Genomic DNA, 16,201 nt, shown 5'->3' on the forward strand with positions numbered 1-16,201 from the left:
ACATACAAGGAAAAGGAGCCAGTAGGGATAACTGAGTCAACCAGTTATAAATTAACTACATCCCATAATTCTCTAAATGGTTGCTTAGAGCCACCTACAACACAAAGCAAGAAAAGCAGGATTTGTATGTAGCTACAAGCAGTGATCTCTAAACCCCTTTCCCCTTGCTGACCCACCAAAACCCTCCTCCCCTCTCCTTAAGTCCTGGGAAACCCTAAACAAAGGAATTACATGCCCATTGCTTGGCAAATGTAAAGGTAAATAACCTGTAAGAAAATCTAATTTGGGGAGGCGCTACTAGTTCACAGGCTTCGCCAGCTACTAATAAATTCTTCCTTTATTAAGTTATCTGAGTGTCTCCTCAGCAGTGTCTTCGTGGAACAGTATTTCCTAGGACCAATATCAAAGTGCTTGTTAAATCCTGGGGCCCAGGGCAGGGGCACCTCTCACCCAGGTCCAAGAGTAGTTCATCCCCTGCCTTACTAAAATATACTGCTCACAAAAATTAGGGGATATTTAAAGTGACTGTGAAGCAATAAAAAATAAAGTATTTGATTTCTTTTTTATTAAACCTCAGAAAAGCAAATGACAAGTCAAAGAAAGTTGTTTGGTTATGCAAATGAGATGCAAAACCAACTTCTATTTCATTGGTGGAAATGACTATTTACAAAGGGCTGAAAGTAGTGGAGTATCTGCACATTCCCTGATCCCCCAATTTTTCTGAGCAGTGTACTTTGTATAATCCTTACTTCCTAATTCCTCAAAGGAAAAAGCAAAGACTGGCGCCTCACAGGAGTGGAGGCCAGACGTGAGGTGGTGGGTGGTGCCATCACTGCAGGTATAGGGAAGAGCTTGTCTGAAGCTGGGGCAAGGGGAACCTGGGAGCCAGGAGAACCTTTGGAAGCTGGTGGGGTACCGGCTTCCAGGAGGTTGGAAGATGGTCGTGCCTAGATCACTAGGAGCGCGGTGACATGTCGCAAGTGCACATGGCTTTACAAAGGTCTCAAGAAACGACAGGGCTCGTGCAGACCCCATCCTCTGTTACTTAGGCAGTGGGCCCTGCCCGCGGTCCAGGGCGCTTGTGTCCTAACGGAGTCAGCAAGCGCCCCGCACAGAACAGGATATTCAGGCTCAGGCGCGTGATGAGCAGCGCGTACAAGGAGAGTCCCAGTGGCGTGGGTGGCAACAGAGGTTGACCTCCGAGCAGGCAAGTTATCAGCCGGCCGCGCACCAGCGGCCTCGACTCCGCAGAGCCCGGTGGAGAACACCGAAAGAAGCCGAGAAACTTAAAAGCAGCCAGAACAGCAGGCCAACCAGGCATCCTCTGGCCGGAGCAACACTCAAAACCCGTGGACCAGAAGGACTCAACGGAGGCGGAAGTCTAGACCGAAGTCCACCGCGCACAGCGCATGCGCCCAGGTCCATAGCTGGGGGGTGAGGGGGCTGGGGCCGCGCACGCTCTGTAGGCGGTCAGGGAGGAAGAGGAGGCGGGGAAAGCGGTAGGGCGGGACTGCGCACACGCTGTGGCTTTCGAGCCAGCTCGATAGTCAGTGGCAGCAACTGGCGGAGGTGAGTGGAGCGGCCTGGCTGCCTGGCAGGGGCGTATGCGCTGACGGCCCGCCCCTCGTTCCTCCCAGCTCCCGCTGCTCGCCGCAGGCCTTGGCCTCTCTGTGGAGGTCTGCAGGGTTCCGAGTGCCTATGTTCGGAGCCGCTGCCCGCGGCGCTGGGGACGGGGATGGAGTATTCGGGAAGGGCCACCGGGTGGCGGCGGGCTGCGGAGCTCTCGGGGTCCGTAGGACGCGCGGGACCTCCTGACGTCTACAGAGGGCATTTCAGGAAGCTACGAGGAATGGTCGGATGTAGAGATTAGGGACGCGAGACAGCCGAGACGGAAAATGCCTGCAGAGGGCACGCTGAAGGATGGCGGGCTCGGTCGCGACAGGCCAAGGGAGAAAGTAGAAAAGAATGTGCGATGGCCCATAGAAGTCCCCACACTGAGACACGGAGAGTGAAGGGCGTGAAAAAACACAGACCCAGCATAGAGGGTGCAGGAAGCGTGGGAGGAAGCGAACAGCCCAACGTCCTTGCACTTCGCATCCCAGCAGAAGAAGGAGAATGAAAAGGGCAGTCGTGGTAAAGAACTTTCCAAAAGTAATGAAAGTTATTAAAACACGGGTCAAAGACTGCTTAAAGACGTACAAGCAGGGTGGAAAACGTAGAAGGGAGTGAATAAACCGGAGTATCCGACCTTGGTTCAGGTAGCTCAATCGGTAGAAGATTGTCCAGACATGCCAAGGTTGAACGTTCAGTACAGGTCAGGGCACATAGAAGAATCAACCAGTAATGACATAAATAAGGGGAACAACAAATGGATGTCTCTCTCTCTTTCCCTCTCCCCTCCCTCCTTCTCTTTAGAAAGAGTAAAAGAAAAAAAAGAAAGAAAGGACTCTCTGAAGGTTAGGAAGTCTGGTGGTGAAGGGGGAGTGATGGGAAAAGATAATGCCCTTTAAAAAAAAAAAATTTAGTGAAGGGAGGGCAAGAAATTCAGAGACATACTGGGGGCATGCATGCCTATGGCTGACCAGCAAGCCCACTACAGGAGATGATCTGCCTATCTGAGGTTGTTGCTCTGTTGCTTGATAACGGAACTCTTATTAGTGCCTAAGGTGAAGGCCATGGAGCTATCCTCAGCACCCAGGGCCAACACACTTGCTTGCTTTCTTAATTAATTATTTTTCTGAAGTGAGAAGCAAGGAGGCAGAGAGACAGACTTCCACATACACCTGACCTGGATCCACCCGGCATGCCCAGTAGGGGGTGTCACCCTGCCATTCTGGGTTGTTGCTCCATTGCAACCAGTCATTCTAGCACCTGAGGCGGAGGCCATGAAGCCATCCTCAGCACCGGGGCAAACTTTTTCTCTTATGGAGCCTTGGCTGTGGGAGGGGAAGAGAGAGAGAAAGTAGAGGGGGAAGGGTGGAGAAGCAGATGGTTGCTTCTCCTGTGTGCCCTGACTGGGGATTGTACCCAGGGCTTCCACACAACAGGCAGACACGCTCTACCGCTGAGCTAGCCGGCCAGGCCCAACTTGCTTTAATTGAACCATGGCTGCAGCATTGAGAGAGAGAATGAGAGATGGAGGGGTGGAGAAGCAGATGGGCACTTCTGTGTGCCTTGACTGGGAATCAAACCCAGGACATGCACATACAGGGTGACGCTCTGCCAGAGCCAACCAGCCATCGCATGATACCTACCTTAAAGAGGCCTCGAATGTTACAGAAGGGAGTTTATTCTGTAGTGAGCTGAGGAGCCCCTTAGATTTGAAGCATCACCCAGAGCCTTGGATTTTGTAAATTCTGTTGAATTTTGTCATGCTTTTTAATGCATATATTGAAATGATACTGCGGTTTTCTTCCTTTTTTTTATTTATTTTTTGTTAGTATCATAAATTGTCCTCATTGGCTTCCTAATGTTAAACCAACCTTGCATTCCTGGGATTGAATCCACTCAGGCATGATGCATGAGGCTTCTTCTATATTACTAAATTCAATTTGGTAATATTTTGTTAAAGACTTTTGTGTCTGGGTTAATGAAAGATATTAGTCTGTAGTTTTCCTGTAATTGCTTTGTGTGGTTAATGGTATTGGGGTAATCCTGCCAATTTTGCTGTCTCTGTCACATGGCCTCCTAAAATCACCACCAAAGTGCTTCTCTTTACATCAGTGGTTCTCAACCTTTCTAATGCCGTGACCCCGCAATACAGTTCCTCATATTGCGGTGACCCCAAACCAAAAAATAATTTTGGTGGCTACTTTATAACTAATTTTGCTACAGTTATGATTCGGAATGTAAATACCTGATATGCATTATGTATTTTCAGAAGGCTTTAGGCGACCCCGCTGGGGTCGCGACCCACAGGTTGAAAACCGCTGCTTTACATTCTGAATCTTGATAGAGTTTCTGTATCTTGGTACTGTTTCTTCCTTTAATGCTTAACAGTGCGGTTAAGCCATCTAGGCATGATTCATTTTTTTTTTCTTTTTCTGGTATTGTTTTATCTCAATTTTTGGGAAGAATTTAAATGAGGAAACCAATTTTCTGACTAGATATAGGGATATTCAGGTATTCTATTTCTTTTTGAGTCACTTTTGATAATTGGTGTTTTGTTGTTGTATTTTCCCAAGAAATCTGTCCACTTCAGGTACGTTGTCATATGTACTTGGTAAAGTTATTCACTGTATCCCTTTATTTTCCTTTTAATGTCTGTGTTCCTAGTGCTCCTTCCTCTTTTGTTCCTGTTTGTGGTGATTTTCATCTTCATTTTTCTTGATCAGTAGTTAGAAGGTGTCAACTTTATTGATGTTTTGGAATCACCAGCTTGGGTTTTATCGACTTTCCCCGATAAAACCCAAGCTCTGTGGGTTTTTGTTTGTCATTTTCTATTTCTTTGATTTCTGTCCTTTATAATTTTCTTCTTTTTATTTATGTTGGCTTTAATTTGCTTTTTTTCTAGCTTCTTAAGGTAGAAACCTAGATGACTGACTTGAAACCTTCTTTCCCAATTTAAACATTTCAAGCTGTGCATTTCTCTGCAAGCACAGCCTATGTGCATTTTACATGTCTTGATGGGCTGTATTTTAGTCATTTAGTTAAAATAGTTTCTAATTTCCCTTGTGGTTTTTTTAATGAAATGATGAGGTATATTTTTAAGAAGTATATTGTTTCATTTCCAAATGTTTGGAGATTTTTTTCAGGTATCTTTTTGTTACTGATTTTAATTTAGTGATTTTGTGGGGATTGGAGAGTGTTCTTGATTCTGATTCTGTTTCTTACCATTTGAGGCTTGTTTTATGGAACAGAATATTACTGCTTTTGGTAAATATCTCATAAACACTTGAAACGAATGTGTGACCTTGAGGAGGTCTTGGACTTACTCTGAACTTGAGGTTGCTTGTCTGTAAAGGGTTCCCTTTGTTGTCTTAAAATCATGCAGTGGGGCCCTGGCCGGTTGGCTCAGCGGTAGAGCGTCGGCCTAGCGTGCGGAGGACCCGGGTTCGATTCCCGGCCAGGGCACACAGGAGGAGCGCCCATTTGCTTCTCCACCCCTCTGCCGCGCTTTCCTCTCTGTCTCTCTCTTCCCCTCCCGCAGCCAAGGCTCCATTGGAGCAAAGATGGCCCGGGCGCTGGGGATGGCTCTGTGGCCGCTGCCTCAGGCGCTAGAGTAGCTCTGGTCGCAACATGGCGACCCCCCGGAGGGGCAGAGCATCGCCCCCTGGTGGGCAGAGCGTCGCCCCATAGTGGGCGTGCCGGGTGGATCCCGGTCGGGCGCATGCGGGAGTCTGTCTGACTGTCTCTCCCTGTTTCCAGCTTCAGAAAAATGAAAAGAAAAAAAAAAATACAAAAAAAAAAAAAATCATGCAGTGGGGGCACTTGAGATGTGTGCAGTTTGGGTTCTGAAGCGATGTGCCTGGTGTCTTGATCTTGCAGATGGCATGTGAGGCAGAGCAGCATCCCTTGGGTGTGTTTGAGTGCCAACTCTGTGCCTTGACAGGTCCATACAGCTACATGGGCCAAAAGGCCCCCGACACCCAGTCTGTCATGTGAGTATCAGTGTCCAGTAGCTCAGGAGGCCCTGCCCACAGAGCTGGTGGCCTGAGTTTGACACATGGCTTGGATGTTGGCTTTAGGCCCAACCCTAGATGCTTCGGTGTGACCTGAAGAGGCATGAGGCAAGGCTTGAGGACCCTCCAGCTCTTCCAGAACCTCCAAGCCCCTTCCTCCCCTCTCAACCCAGCGTCCAGTACTGCTCCAGTGGGGTGAAGATGCTCTGTGGCTCAGGTTGAGCAGCTCAGCTGCTGGATTGAGAGAAGCAAAGGGGGCTTCCTCAGTAGGGCCAGGCCCTGTGGCCATTCCTGCTGGTTCTCAGCAGAGAGCCTGCTTGCCTTGCAGCTCATGCACTGGTAGAAATAAGTCCTGAGGATCAGCTGATGATCTGCCCAGAGAAGTCCTGGAGTGGAGCCACTGGGTCTCAGGACTAATTCTTGACCTTCAATTTATCCTTCAAGTGCCATGTCATAGAGAAGTTGACCCAAACATTACTCACACGGGACAAGTGGCAGGGGCAAGGCTTCTTCCATATGACTGGGTTCCTTTACTGATCGAAACCGGGGATGTGTCTCAGAACCCTGTGGGTCTCCTTTCTGTTGTGTGGGGTGAGGCCAGCACCTTACACATGTGTAAGGCACCTGGTTCTCCCAGCGTGAAAACAGGCTTTTAGGGAATGGGCACCACTGTGGTAGGGTGAGGGAAGGGCTTGGAGAACTTGGATGGATGCCTCGTGGCCCCTGCCTCATCTGGTGAATCGGGTTGAGGTCTGGGGGCTCAGGCTGCAGCTGCGCCTCTGTTGGCCAAGAAGGAGTGGTGGCCTCCACTACGACTGTTTCAGAGCACAGGGCAGGGGCTGATCCGGCACAGTGTGCAGGCCCAGGAAGGGCCATGTTGCTGCGGGCTTCCATCAGCAAAGTGTCCGACGCTGGGATCATTTACTGTCCTGCAGCCTCTTGGAGGAGAGCTACATCATGAAGGATCCCTTCACCCCTGACAAGGACCGATTCCTGATCCTCGGCTCCAGGCGCAGCGTCTGCAGCCGGCTGGTGTGTGTGGGTCCGGTGTGTAAGCCACATGTGACTGGAGCCACCTTCTCTCCCCAACCCCCATGTCTGGGGCCACACATACATGATTGCGGGAGAGGTGGCACATGAACCTTTATCAAGGACAGAGTGCCACCAGCCTTTCCTCGCCACAGTAATCCTAGGACCTTCACAGTCACTGGAGGGGGGCAGCAGGGGTAGATGTTAGAGGCTAGCTGGTCTGCCCCATTGTAGGTGGTCCCTCAGCCAACAGAGGGTAGGGGATAGGTGGGGCTAACTGGGGTCAGTCGGAGGGTCTATGTGGGAGCTGAGGTGTAGAAAATAGGTTCTTGGAGGCTCTGCACCACCTCTAGTGGCCCCCAATAGTCTCTGCCCCTCCACAGGATGGTACCTTTCTAACTATTCTTGTGGGACCTTCCAGAGGAAGGAGCTATGCTTTTCTGAGCACTAGTTGTTTGCCAGGCTCTGCACTTGGGACCTGCTTCACCAGTGAGGCGTCCTTCATCCCACCCCAAAGCAGTATTCCACCCCTTTCATAGGTGAGGAAACTGAGGTTCAGAGAGGCTGAGGGCCAAGTTCAGTGGCACAGCTGAGCCTATTGTTTTAAAACCCAAGGCCTGACGGTGGTGGTGTGGTGTAGCTGAGGAGCGTGGCTCCTGTAGTCTGAGTGATCCTGCCCTCCCAGAGGTCCCTGAGCATCCTGCCTGGGGATGAAGGTGAACAAGGGAGTTGTACCACAGGCCACATTTAAACAGTCAGCTTCCTCCATCTCTCAAAGTTAGAAATGACAGGGTGATGAGACTGGACAGGAGGGAGGAAGCCTCAGTGATTCCCACGTTCCAAAAACCCTCCAACCCTCCAACACCCACTGTCTGCAACAGGGGTCGGGAACCTATGGCTCACGAACCAGATGTGGCTCTTTTGATGGCTGCATCTGGCTCACAGCCAAATCTTTCATAAAAAATATAATAATGTTAAAAATACAAAACATTCTCATGTATTACAATCCATTCATTTCCTACCGCTCATGTTCATGGTTGCGGGTGGCTGGAGCCAATCACAGCTGTCCTCCAGGACAACACCAAATTTTTATTGGATAATGTGTAATGTACACGGGTTGTTGTATGGCTCTCACGGAATTACATTTTAAAATACGTGGCGTTCATGGCTCTCTCAGCCAAAAAGGTTCCCGACCTCTGGTCTGCAGGGTCTGATTCTGGCTGGCCCCTCTGCATCGTTTCTCTCTTGGTGAAGACCACAGACGTTACTTGAGCTGGCTGGCCAGGCCCCTGGGTGGGCTGCAGTCTTACTCTAGCTGTTCTGGCTCCAGCTACCCCTTCCCATCTCCTCACACGGCCCCATGTGTGCTCTGGCCCTGCTCTGCCCCTACCCCTGTACACTGGGAGGGGCTGGTCTCAGGGAGGAGCTGCACCAGCCCCCAGTTCTCAGCCCTCACTTTTTCTTCCAGGAGTGCAGTCTGTTCTACTGCAAGCGGTTCTGCCTCCCTTATGTCCAGAAGAACATTCATGCCTTCCCTCAGGAAATTCGGCAAGACCTGGAAAAAAGGAAAGTTCCATCAAAGAGGCCTGCCAGCCAGCCGAGCTCTCTGACCTGAGTGCAGCCTCCGTAGCCTGAGGCTGAGCTGGGCACCGCTGTGCCGGCCTCGTTTCTGGGCAGTCTGGAGCAGTGTCAGGAGCTCTAGGGAGATGGGGTCCCATCTGCAGCAGAAACAGGGCTGGAAACTATGCAGAGGAGGCACCCTGCGAACCCAGCCCCATGCTCCAGAGCTCCCGCAGTGCTGGGCATGGGGATGGATCCACGGGAAGCCACGGTCAGCCCTGCTGGCCCCCTCGCTCTCACCTGGACTGGGGCTCCACCCTTCCTATAGGGTCGTCCCGGGCTGTTTCCTGGCCACACACGGCCAGGCCTGACTGAAGGGCCCATGTGCCCTTCGTAGTGTGGGTCAGATCCACAAGTTGTCTCCACGTGCCATGCTGCTCTGCTGGGCCCTGTGAACACAGCAGCGCAGGCACAAAGGCCCACTGCCTCGGAGCCGCCCCAGTGTGGGGAGACCCTGTGGTCACACCAGTGCTCCAGACCCGGCAGTGGTCTGGAGGTCAAGTGTTGGTGCTTCCAGCCTCTTCTTGTCGACCTGACTCCGGTTCTGGCTCCTGGCCCAGTTCCTCCAGGGTAGAGGGATGCCCTCAGCCTCCTTCCCTCATGCCCGCACCTCAAGACCATTCTTTTGGTTGCTGCCCCTCTCCACAGTGCACTCACTCTGTGCCTGTGAAGTCCATCCCACAGGATGCTGATGTCCCGTGGCACCACTGCCCAGGACTCGCCTGTCTTCACAGCAACCCCCACCTTAGTGATACCTGGACTGTGAGCTTGCTGTCCGTCTGCTGGTCCTTGAAGGGAAGGTGCTGCACTTTCTCATTTTGTAACTGCTGCAGGGCCAGCTTACACGGCCCAGCGCGCTGGACGTGTGCTGGATGAGAGGATGACTAAAGAGCTGGTACTGACTGACCTGTGTGCTGCGTTTTATTCTCAGAGGCCCACACTTGTAAAAGCGCTCCCTGCTTCATGTTTCTTTACACGTGGATGTCATGGTCCGGGGCCACACACTCCCAGTGCATTCTGTTCTAAAGGACAAAAAGAGACCTTGTGTACAGGTGAAGAGCTCAAGTACTAAACTGGGATAGGGTTGCTCCCGGCTGTGGGCAGATAATACTGCTGGGGGTTCAGCTGCAAACCCAACAGTTCGTCTCACAGCATTACTCAACACTCACCAAATAATTTTTAAAAATAGTTTATTTTTTTAAACCATTAAGGCAAAACGGTACCCTGAAATTAAGTCTTTACATTCATCAGTCTTACAGTAGGACAATCCAAATACATCAGTTCCCATAAATTTAGGATATAATCAATATATATGATCAGTTCATTTTCCTAAACGTGAAAATGAGTAAGACCCAATATTTTGAAAAATTAGTTATTTTATAGCTATTTTCTAATTGCCTGAAACCACAATCAGTTAAGGCGAGTAGGAAGATGTCCACCTGCCACTTGCCACGCTCCTCACGCCCTGCTTCCTGAGGCCCTGGACCCCACCTGACCCAGAGGTCTTCTAAGCTGGTGTGGATGCTGGAGACTGCTGAAAAAGATCTGCTCTGGAACGTCTCCTGTTCACTGTAAAAGCAAGAGGTCTGTCAGCCCCTACATGCTTTCAGAGTGTAAGGCACCCAGGAATAGTGATAGAAACGTGCCAGGGGGCCAACTTCAGGCCTCACTTAGAGATCTGCACTGTCCCGATGTGTATCCCTGGCGGGGGGGTGGGATACATAACACATGGTGAGTGAACGTGCTGTCTGGATCAGGGAACAAATGGAGAATCCTCGGGGTCTGCGGTTTGTGCTCTCTGCTTCGGCTGGGCCATCCTCGAGGCTGCCGGACAGGCAGGCAGCACGCACTCTCCGTCAGCATATCTCAGATCACAGAGTTCTTTGATAATAACCCACAGGTACAAATTCCCTGCAGACGGCCACTTAAGACCCAGGTGCCATTTGTGGCCTACCAGGCACTGCTGGGATGTCAGTGACTGCTAACCTGGATCTCAGGCAGCCTCACTGGTAGAAATTGATCAAGGCAGAGTCACTGTGCTTCTTGCACATCATGTGGGGAGGGAGGGATTTACACTGGAATAAATTCTTACAGGTCAGGAGACACAAAGAACTAGGACGTGCATGGTGCATGCGGTTCCATCTCGGCTGTGATACCGCACCTCCTCTTTCCAGTAGGTCCAAGAGCCAGATTACTAAGAGTATATGTCAATTAACACTGATTAAAAAAACAAAAAAACCTAGTGTTTGTTATTAGATACAATTGTAAGTTAGTAAAATATTTATATTAGGATTTTTTTAATTCAAATCACAGTATTTAAGATACAGCTATTAACACAGTTCCTTTTTTTATTATACAGTGTAGAAAAAAATAGTAATAACTTGAACACCAATACTGTAATCTTAACTGAAAATGGTACTGAGTGGTAGTCATCTTGTGTGAGGTACATTTTATTTTAGGCTTGAAGAAGAAAAAAAGAAACAGACCAACTGTGCTTTTAAAAAAGAAAAGACATTTCCCCGAAGTGAATGATTTATTTTTACCTTGAAAAGATCAGTCAGGTCTTCTAGACTGAATGAAGCTTGACCTCCCCGCCTTGAGGAGGCTAAGCAGAGGCCCCGCCCCGGCTCACTCCCTTCCGGTCCGGGGAGGCGGGGTTTGAGGAGAGGCTTGTCTGTCACCAGCTGGCCTACCTGGTACTGTAGTGCATCGTGACAACTGTTTTTAGAGGCTGCTGGGCCAAGGGCAAGAGAAGAGGAGGCCGCTGTGTTCCCTGCTCCGGAGAAAAACATGGAACTTTTTCACATTTGATCCAAACTAACAATTATATTTTAAAGAAAAAACAAAAACAAAAAACTTGACCCAGGTCTTAATTTGCCGACTCTGATATAAGACTTGGAGGTTTCTTAGGTTTTTCGGGTTTTTTGTTTTGGCAGATAATGCATTTAACAACCATGGGGCCACAGAAATCCTTGATGCTGTCCGTTGCTTCAAACATGATGTGACACAGACATGGGTGCAGCTGACAAAGGGTTCCAACAGAACGTGGCTGCATTCAGCTGCACCCCATGACACGCCCCCTCCTTTTCTCGGGGCGGGGGAAGTACACGGTTCTACTTCTAGTGTCTCAGACTGAAATGGTGAGAAGCGCATGGTCAGTGGGCAGCCCCACCGCGGACCTGAGGGGCGCCTGGAGCTGGGGGAAGGGCTGTGCGGAGAGCGGCCAGGGCAGCGGCCTCACTCTCCTAACAAGGCGGCCACACACAGCCATTTTTTTTTTTTCAAATCAACCTGCCGCCCACTCTACTTAAATAAAGTTGAAGAACATGCTGCATTTCACAAAAATAGCATCATGGAAAGCATTATGGAATTACTTAAACTAGAGCAAGAACTCATCCTTTTTCTTTTACAAAACTTCCAATGGCACATTTTCGTTGTGATAGTGTATTTCCCAGAGAAACACAGTGTTCTGAGTCAGACCAACTGTGTCACTTTTATTCTTCCTCTCATATTTCATAGGTTCGGGGTTGATGACAATTTTTTTGAGTTATATATTTTTAAAAAGGCACCTAATATATGTGTAAATCTCATCAAAACTTAGCTCTTTCTGGGAAGGTCTCTCAGAGGAGTACGTGCCCCGGCAAAGTCCCTGGATGCAGAAAGAGGAACATGCTCGCCGACTTCATGGCACTGAAGAGCATCCCCGTTCGAGCCATGCCAGTCAAACTGTGCTGGTGGCCAAGGCCACATGTGTCACCACCTGTGTCTTTTTCTCCCACTACAGCATAGCTGACTGGTCCTTAAAACATCACTTCACTTCCGATTGTGCCGTCCAAAGGTCACTGTGGTCAGAAAAGCCTTTCATCCCTGGGCAGTTTCACTCTGCAATGCGAGTGATTCTGTCCTGAGCCTCTCGAGCAGCTGAGAACCAGGGGAGACGACGGGAACCTGCTCTGAATGTTTTTAAGATCCATAACACAGGTGGGAACATGCCAGCACTTGGCATGCTTACCCATCGGGGTCTGCGTGTGAAAGGCCACATGGGCTGAAGAGGTACTTTGAAGGTGGCTGGCTTTCCCTGGGTCCGTGGAAGCCCGCAACCAAAGGCCAGGCCAGTGCCAAATCCGTTTTAGCTGGGAGTGCTGGACTCTTCCGTTGAAACAATGGAACCAAATTTAGACAGGAGTTCCTAAGACATTCCAGAAACAGGTGTGACCACTGGGTGAAGGCCAAAAAGAACCATGTGCATCTGGGTGCTGGGACCCCATGTGCTTGGTGTCACTGTAGTTTGTAAGGGAGGAGGAGGCGGGAAACGCTGGGCGTCCTGCACAGAGGCACAGGTCTGACCCCAGGGCCAGACCTTGGGACGTTCCAGTCTGATATGGCTGGCACAGAGGCGGCTCTTTCATCCTCCTCCGGCAGGATTTCCCCACAAACAGGCTTCCAGGCGGCCAGCCAGTGTAGCTGGAGGGGAAGCCTTAGTGCGTGGGTCACTGTGGGCCCAGCCATCACTTCTGCTCCCAAACTGTGTCACACTCAAGCTCAGCTTCACTACACTGAACAGCAACTTCTGCGCATGCGTGTCTTGGACGTTCCCTTTAAATAACAAAAGTTTCTTCTGAAGGTCATTTAACTTTCCATTTCTGTGGGGGGTAGGGGATTGAGCATGCAACCTTTGAGTCCTAATCACAGGTGGTTAGGGCCACAGTGGTTTGAGCACCATCATTGTACCAGTGCCTTTTGATACATCTAATGAGGTAGCTGACATGCTGAGGACTTGGGGAGGCAGCAGTGGCTGAGTGGATAGTTTACTCATTACGACACATCAAACAAAGACAAAGGGTCTGGCTTGTGCCTTGAGCTCTGCCTTTATGTGACTCCTCAAAGAAGCAGGTTTAACAGACTTGCTGACAAATGGGTGATGGGGTGCATTCGCCCTCAAGTAGGTGGCTTCCTGCTCGTGGTCAGTAGCTTCTCGAACCCATCAGGACCTTTCTGTTACACTTTGTGCTGACATTCATGGGAACTCAGCGTGCACAGGTGCACTTTTTATCCAGTCCCTCTGGGAAATAACACCTATACTGAGCTGGTAAATAACGCCAATATGCAATGACTGTTGAGGATGCTCTGCGAAATCATTCTGATTAGCTGACCCAAAATCTCCTGAGTGGCAGTTAGTGACTCTGTAGATGCACGGAATGTGTGATTTTCTTCCTGTTAAAACTGAACAATGTGCAAGTGACTTTCAAGCTGAGGTCAACTGGGGCCTCCTCTGTGGCTTCCCCATGGACATGACTGGTATCTAGCCAGGTCCCAAGAGAACCATAGCTCAGGAACGCTGCTAACGCACAACCCGTGCCTTCCCTCACCTAGACTCTTCCTGCAGAAAGTGTGAGGCAATGGGCTACTTTAGATGGGTTCCATGAAACACTATTTCATAAAAGTCATTTAATGAACAATTTTTCTGAAAGCCTGGGTCTCGAGGCTCACTTTCCGCGGCCAGTGGTCAATGGAGACAATGCCAATCTGGCACTGGAATCCAGCCTCCAACCCCATGTCCTTAGACGGCCATGCCTCTCCAGCTGCAACAGTTGCAGGGTTGCATTCTAGGGAGGAATGTTGGAATGGGTGCTCCTTCTTGACCCAGGTGATCTCTTGCTTGGTGTCATTCATATGTGGAAATATTGTCATTTGCTTCCAGAAGATCCTTTGATTGAATCTTAAACAAAACAAACACCATATGCAGAATATTTTAAAGTGCGTCCTAATTGTAACTTGCAGTGTTTTTTCTACCGGAAGTCTCGCAGTTTTCGTGTTCTTTCTGCTGTTACATTTTCCTAATGCTGCTCTTTGGAACTTTACCAACATCCACTCTAGTCCTTCTTTAATAATAAATGATAATGACCTTAAAGCACCAGACAGAGGGGGAGGGGCATCAAGGATACACCAGGTTCTAGCGGCTGTGCCTGTGACACACTAGGCACTGGCAGGTGCAGCCCTTTTTGGCTGGGTGGTGGGAGGGGCTGCCAACAATGTCTGATGGGTCACTGGATCTACTCAAGTGACAGGAAGAAAGAGTGCTTCTGGGCCTATGGGCTTTAGACACGGTCACCATTACTTTCCCAGGTAGACCAAGGCTGAGGAGTTGATCTTTAAGGCTGAAACAAATGTTTTAGAGGTTGGGAATACCACCTTACATATGTAGTTGGAAAAGGACACTTAACTATCAATCTTTGTAAAAACCACCAGCCTGTTGTGAATCCTGAGACTAAGTGAAATCACATTTAAAAGGACTTTGTTTGTGCCACCTCCCTTCCCCCACCTGCCCTCCCCTGCAATGAAGTCGCATTGGCCTTGTCTTCTCACTCCAGGGAGGAGGTACTACCACCAAGAGTTACAAAAATAAAGCTACATATTAAAAAAAAAAAAAAAAAAAAAAGGAAAATACCAAGGAGCTGCCTTGACACCAGGGGCCCAGAGAGAGGAAGATTCACAAAAAATTTGTCAGGTTGCCCTGGAAACACTACTGTGGCCCCCAAACAGCCCAACTGGGTTAGTTCAGATTTGAGAGGAACCAGGCAAAAGGGCTGGGATGCTGAGGTACTCTCGAGGTCATCACCCTCCTGCCCAAAGAGGCCAGCTGTGTCCAGGCCCGTGATCCAGACCAGAGTGCGGCGGAGGTGCAGTTCTCCAGGACCGTCCACGTGAACCTGGAGACTGGCTTCTCTCCATGTGTTGGCTACAACCATGAAAACAGTAAACTGAACACAACACAATGGCCGCATTTTCGATAGCTTATCAAATAACCCTCTGACACTCTAAATCCTTTGATTAAAACACAGTACTTCATCCCTCTTCGGATCCAGGAAAAGAGAATGAAAGTCTTCTGAATAAATATTCTGCCGCTTTTAAAATACCTAACCTTTGGTTACATCTAGATGGACAGGATTACAAAAGTTAAAAAAGTGCTGATTAGTTTTTAAAATTATAAAGGAGCCCAAGAGTCAAGAGTGGTGCTCAGGGGAAAACAGACCACTCGTCTGAGGTCACCAGGTCATTCAGTGGTAAAAACCACTAACGTGATCTAAAGAAATCTGCATCGATTAACACCAGGCAGGCTCAAATCAGACGGCTGAACATCAACTCTCCCAAATTTTCCAAGCCCCGACTCCATGTTCTTAGAAGTGCTGGGTTAAAAAAAGAAAGGAAGGTGGTATGGAATGGGGTCGCGGTTACCTAGGGCACACGCTTCCCGTTCTCGAGGGTTAAATGGCTGGCGTCTGGATGAAGTGGCCTTGATCCCATGTCCCCTCTGTGGTGCTGCCACCTTCAAAAGGCCTTGACAAATTCCCCTGTCCTTGTGCATTCACGAAAAACTCAGTACATGTCCCTGTAGATTTCCTGCAGCAGCGGGTGTAGCGCAGCGTCCGACTCTGTCCTCTTGATGACCTGCACCAGCTGCGCGTGCTCAGTGACCAGCTGCCGCAGGTCCGCCATCTTCTGAAGCAGTTTTGGGAAGAGAAAGGTGTCGTCGGGGTGGTTGTTCTGCAGTTGAAGTTTGAGCACGTGCACAATCTCCTCCTGCATTTTTTCAATGTGTCCGACATTTAGGAGGCCGGGGCGATCTATCCCCAAAGGAAAGAAGAGATGATTGAGTTGATCATCATCATGGTAACATTCAATGACTTGATCAGCCTGAGAAACCAATATCCTCATCTCATCTGGCCTTTCTCACCTGAAGCTGCCGGGCTTTAGATACCGTAGACCTGCCTAGAAGACAACTAGATGTTTCCAAAGTCACTAGGCCTAACTGGGGCAGACAGCACAAACACTTGTTTCTAAATATTTAGGCTACCGTACATCGACTAGACCTTTCGGTTTGGCCCTTTCGTGTTGGATTTGCCCGTCAGGTAAAAAAAACCCAAACATTA

At 49.4% G+C, this 16,201-nt stretch overlaps 2 protein-coding genes across 29 annotated transcripts in view; one reads left to right on the forward strand and one right to left on the reverse strand.

Annotated features, from left to right (window-relative positions):
• Positions 1 to 537: 537 nt before the first annotated feature.
• Positions 538 to 9,173, forward strand: LOC136323581 (cysteine-rich DPF motif domain-containing protein 1-like). 7 transcript variants are annotated; one of them, XM_066255464.1, is made up of 4 exons: positions 538 to 1,419; positions 5,488 to 5,600; positions 6,557 to 6,668; positions 8,119 to 9,173. In XM_066255464.1, exons 2-4 carry the CDS (start codon positions 5,488 to 5,490, stop codon positions 8,263 to 8,265), a joined length of 372 nt encoding a protein of 123 aa, XP_066111561.1. In that variant the 5' UTR covers positions 538 to 1,419; the 3' UTR covers positions 8,266 to 9,173. The 7 variants fall into 7 exon arrangements, 6 of the variants coding, with proteins under 6 accessions (XP_066111561.1, XP_066111552.1, XP_066111568.1 ...); XM_066255455.1 differs by lacking the exon at positions 538 to 1,419 and adding an exon at positions 1,448 to 1,569; XM_066255471.1 differs by lacking the exon at positions 538 to 1,419 and adding an exon at positions 1,582 to 1,676.
• Positions 8,908 to 16,201, reverse strand: part of PPARA (peroxisome proliferator activated receptor alpha) — a 69,805-nt gene continuing 62,511 nt past the window's right edge. For 20 of the 22 annotated variants that reach the window (XM_066255328.1, XM_066255412.1, XM_066255371.1 and 17 more), the window contains one exon: positions 9,444 to 15,895. In XM_066255328.1, the coding sequence (XP_066111425.1) occupies positions 15,648 to 15,895 (248 nt within the window). In that variant the 3' untranslated portion in view covers positions 9,444 to 15,647. Of the gene's footprint in view, positions 9,293 to 9,443; positions 15,896 to 16,201 lie in introns of those variants that run through there. The other 2 variants (XR_010728988.1, XM_066255419.1) reach the window with 2 other exon arrangements.

Source organism: Saccopteryx bilineata, chromosome 1 (genome assembly GCF_036850765.1).
Source record: "Saccopteryx bilineata isolate mSacBil1 chromosome 1, mSacBil1_pri_phased_curated, whole genome shotgun sequence".
NCBI lineage: Eukaryota > Metazoa > Chordata > Mammalia > Chiroptera > Emballonuridae > Saccopteryx > Saccopteryx bilineata.

Bases quoted from the DNA above. Each gene is read 5' to 3' on its own strand.
- LOC136323581 (XM_066255430.1), top strand. From the start codon at position 1,699: ATGTTCGGAGCCGCTGCCCGCGGCGCTGGGGACGGGGATGGAGTATTC. The intron at 1,789-5,487 runs GTCCGTAGGACG...TTGATCTTGCAG, and splicing joins CGGGCTGCGGAGCTCTCGGG to ATGGCATGTGAGGCAGAGCA. The intron at 5,601-6,556 runs GTGAGTATCAGT...ACTGTCCTGCAG, and splicing joins CCCGACACCCAGTCTGTCAT to CCTCTTGGAGGAGAGCTACA.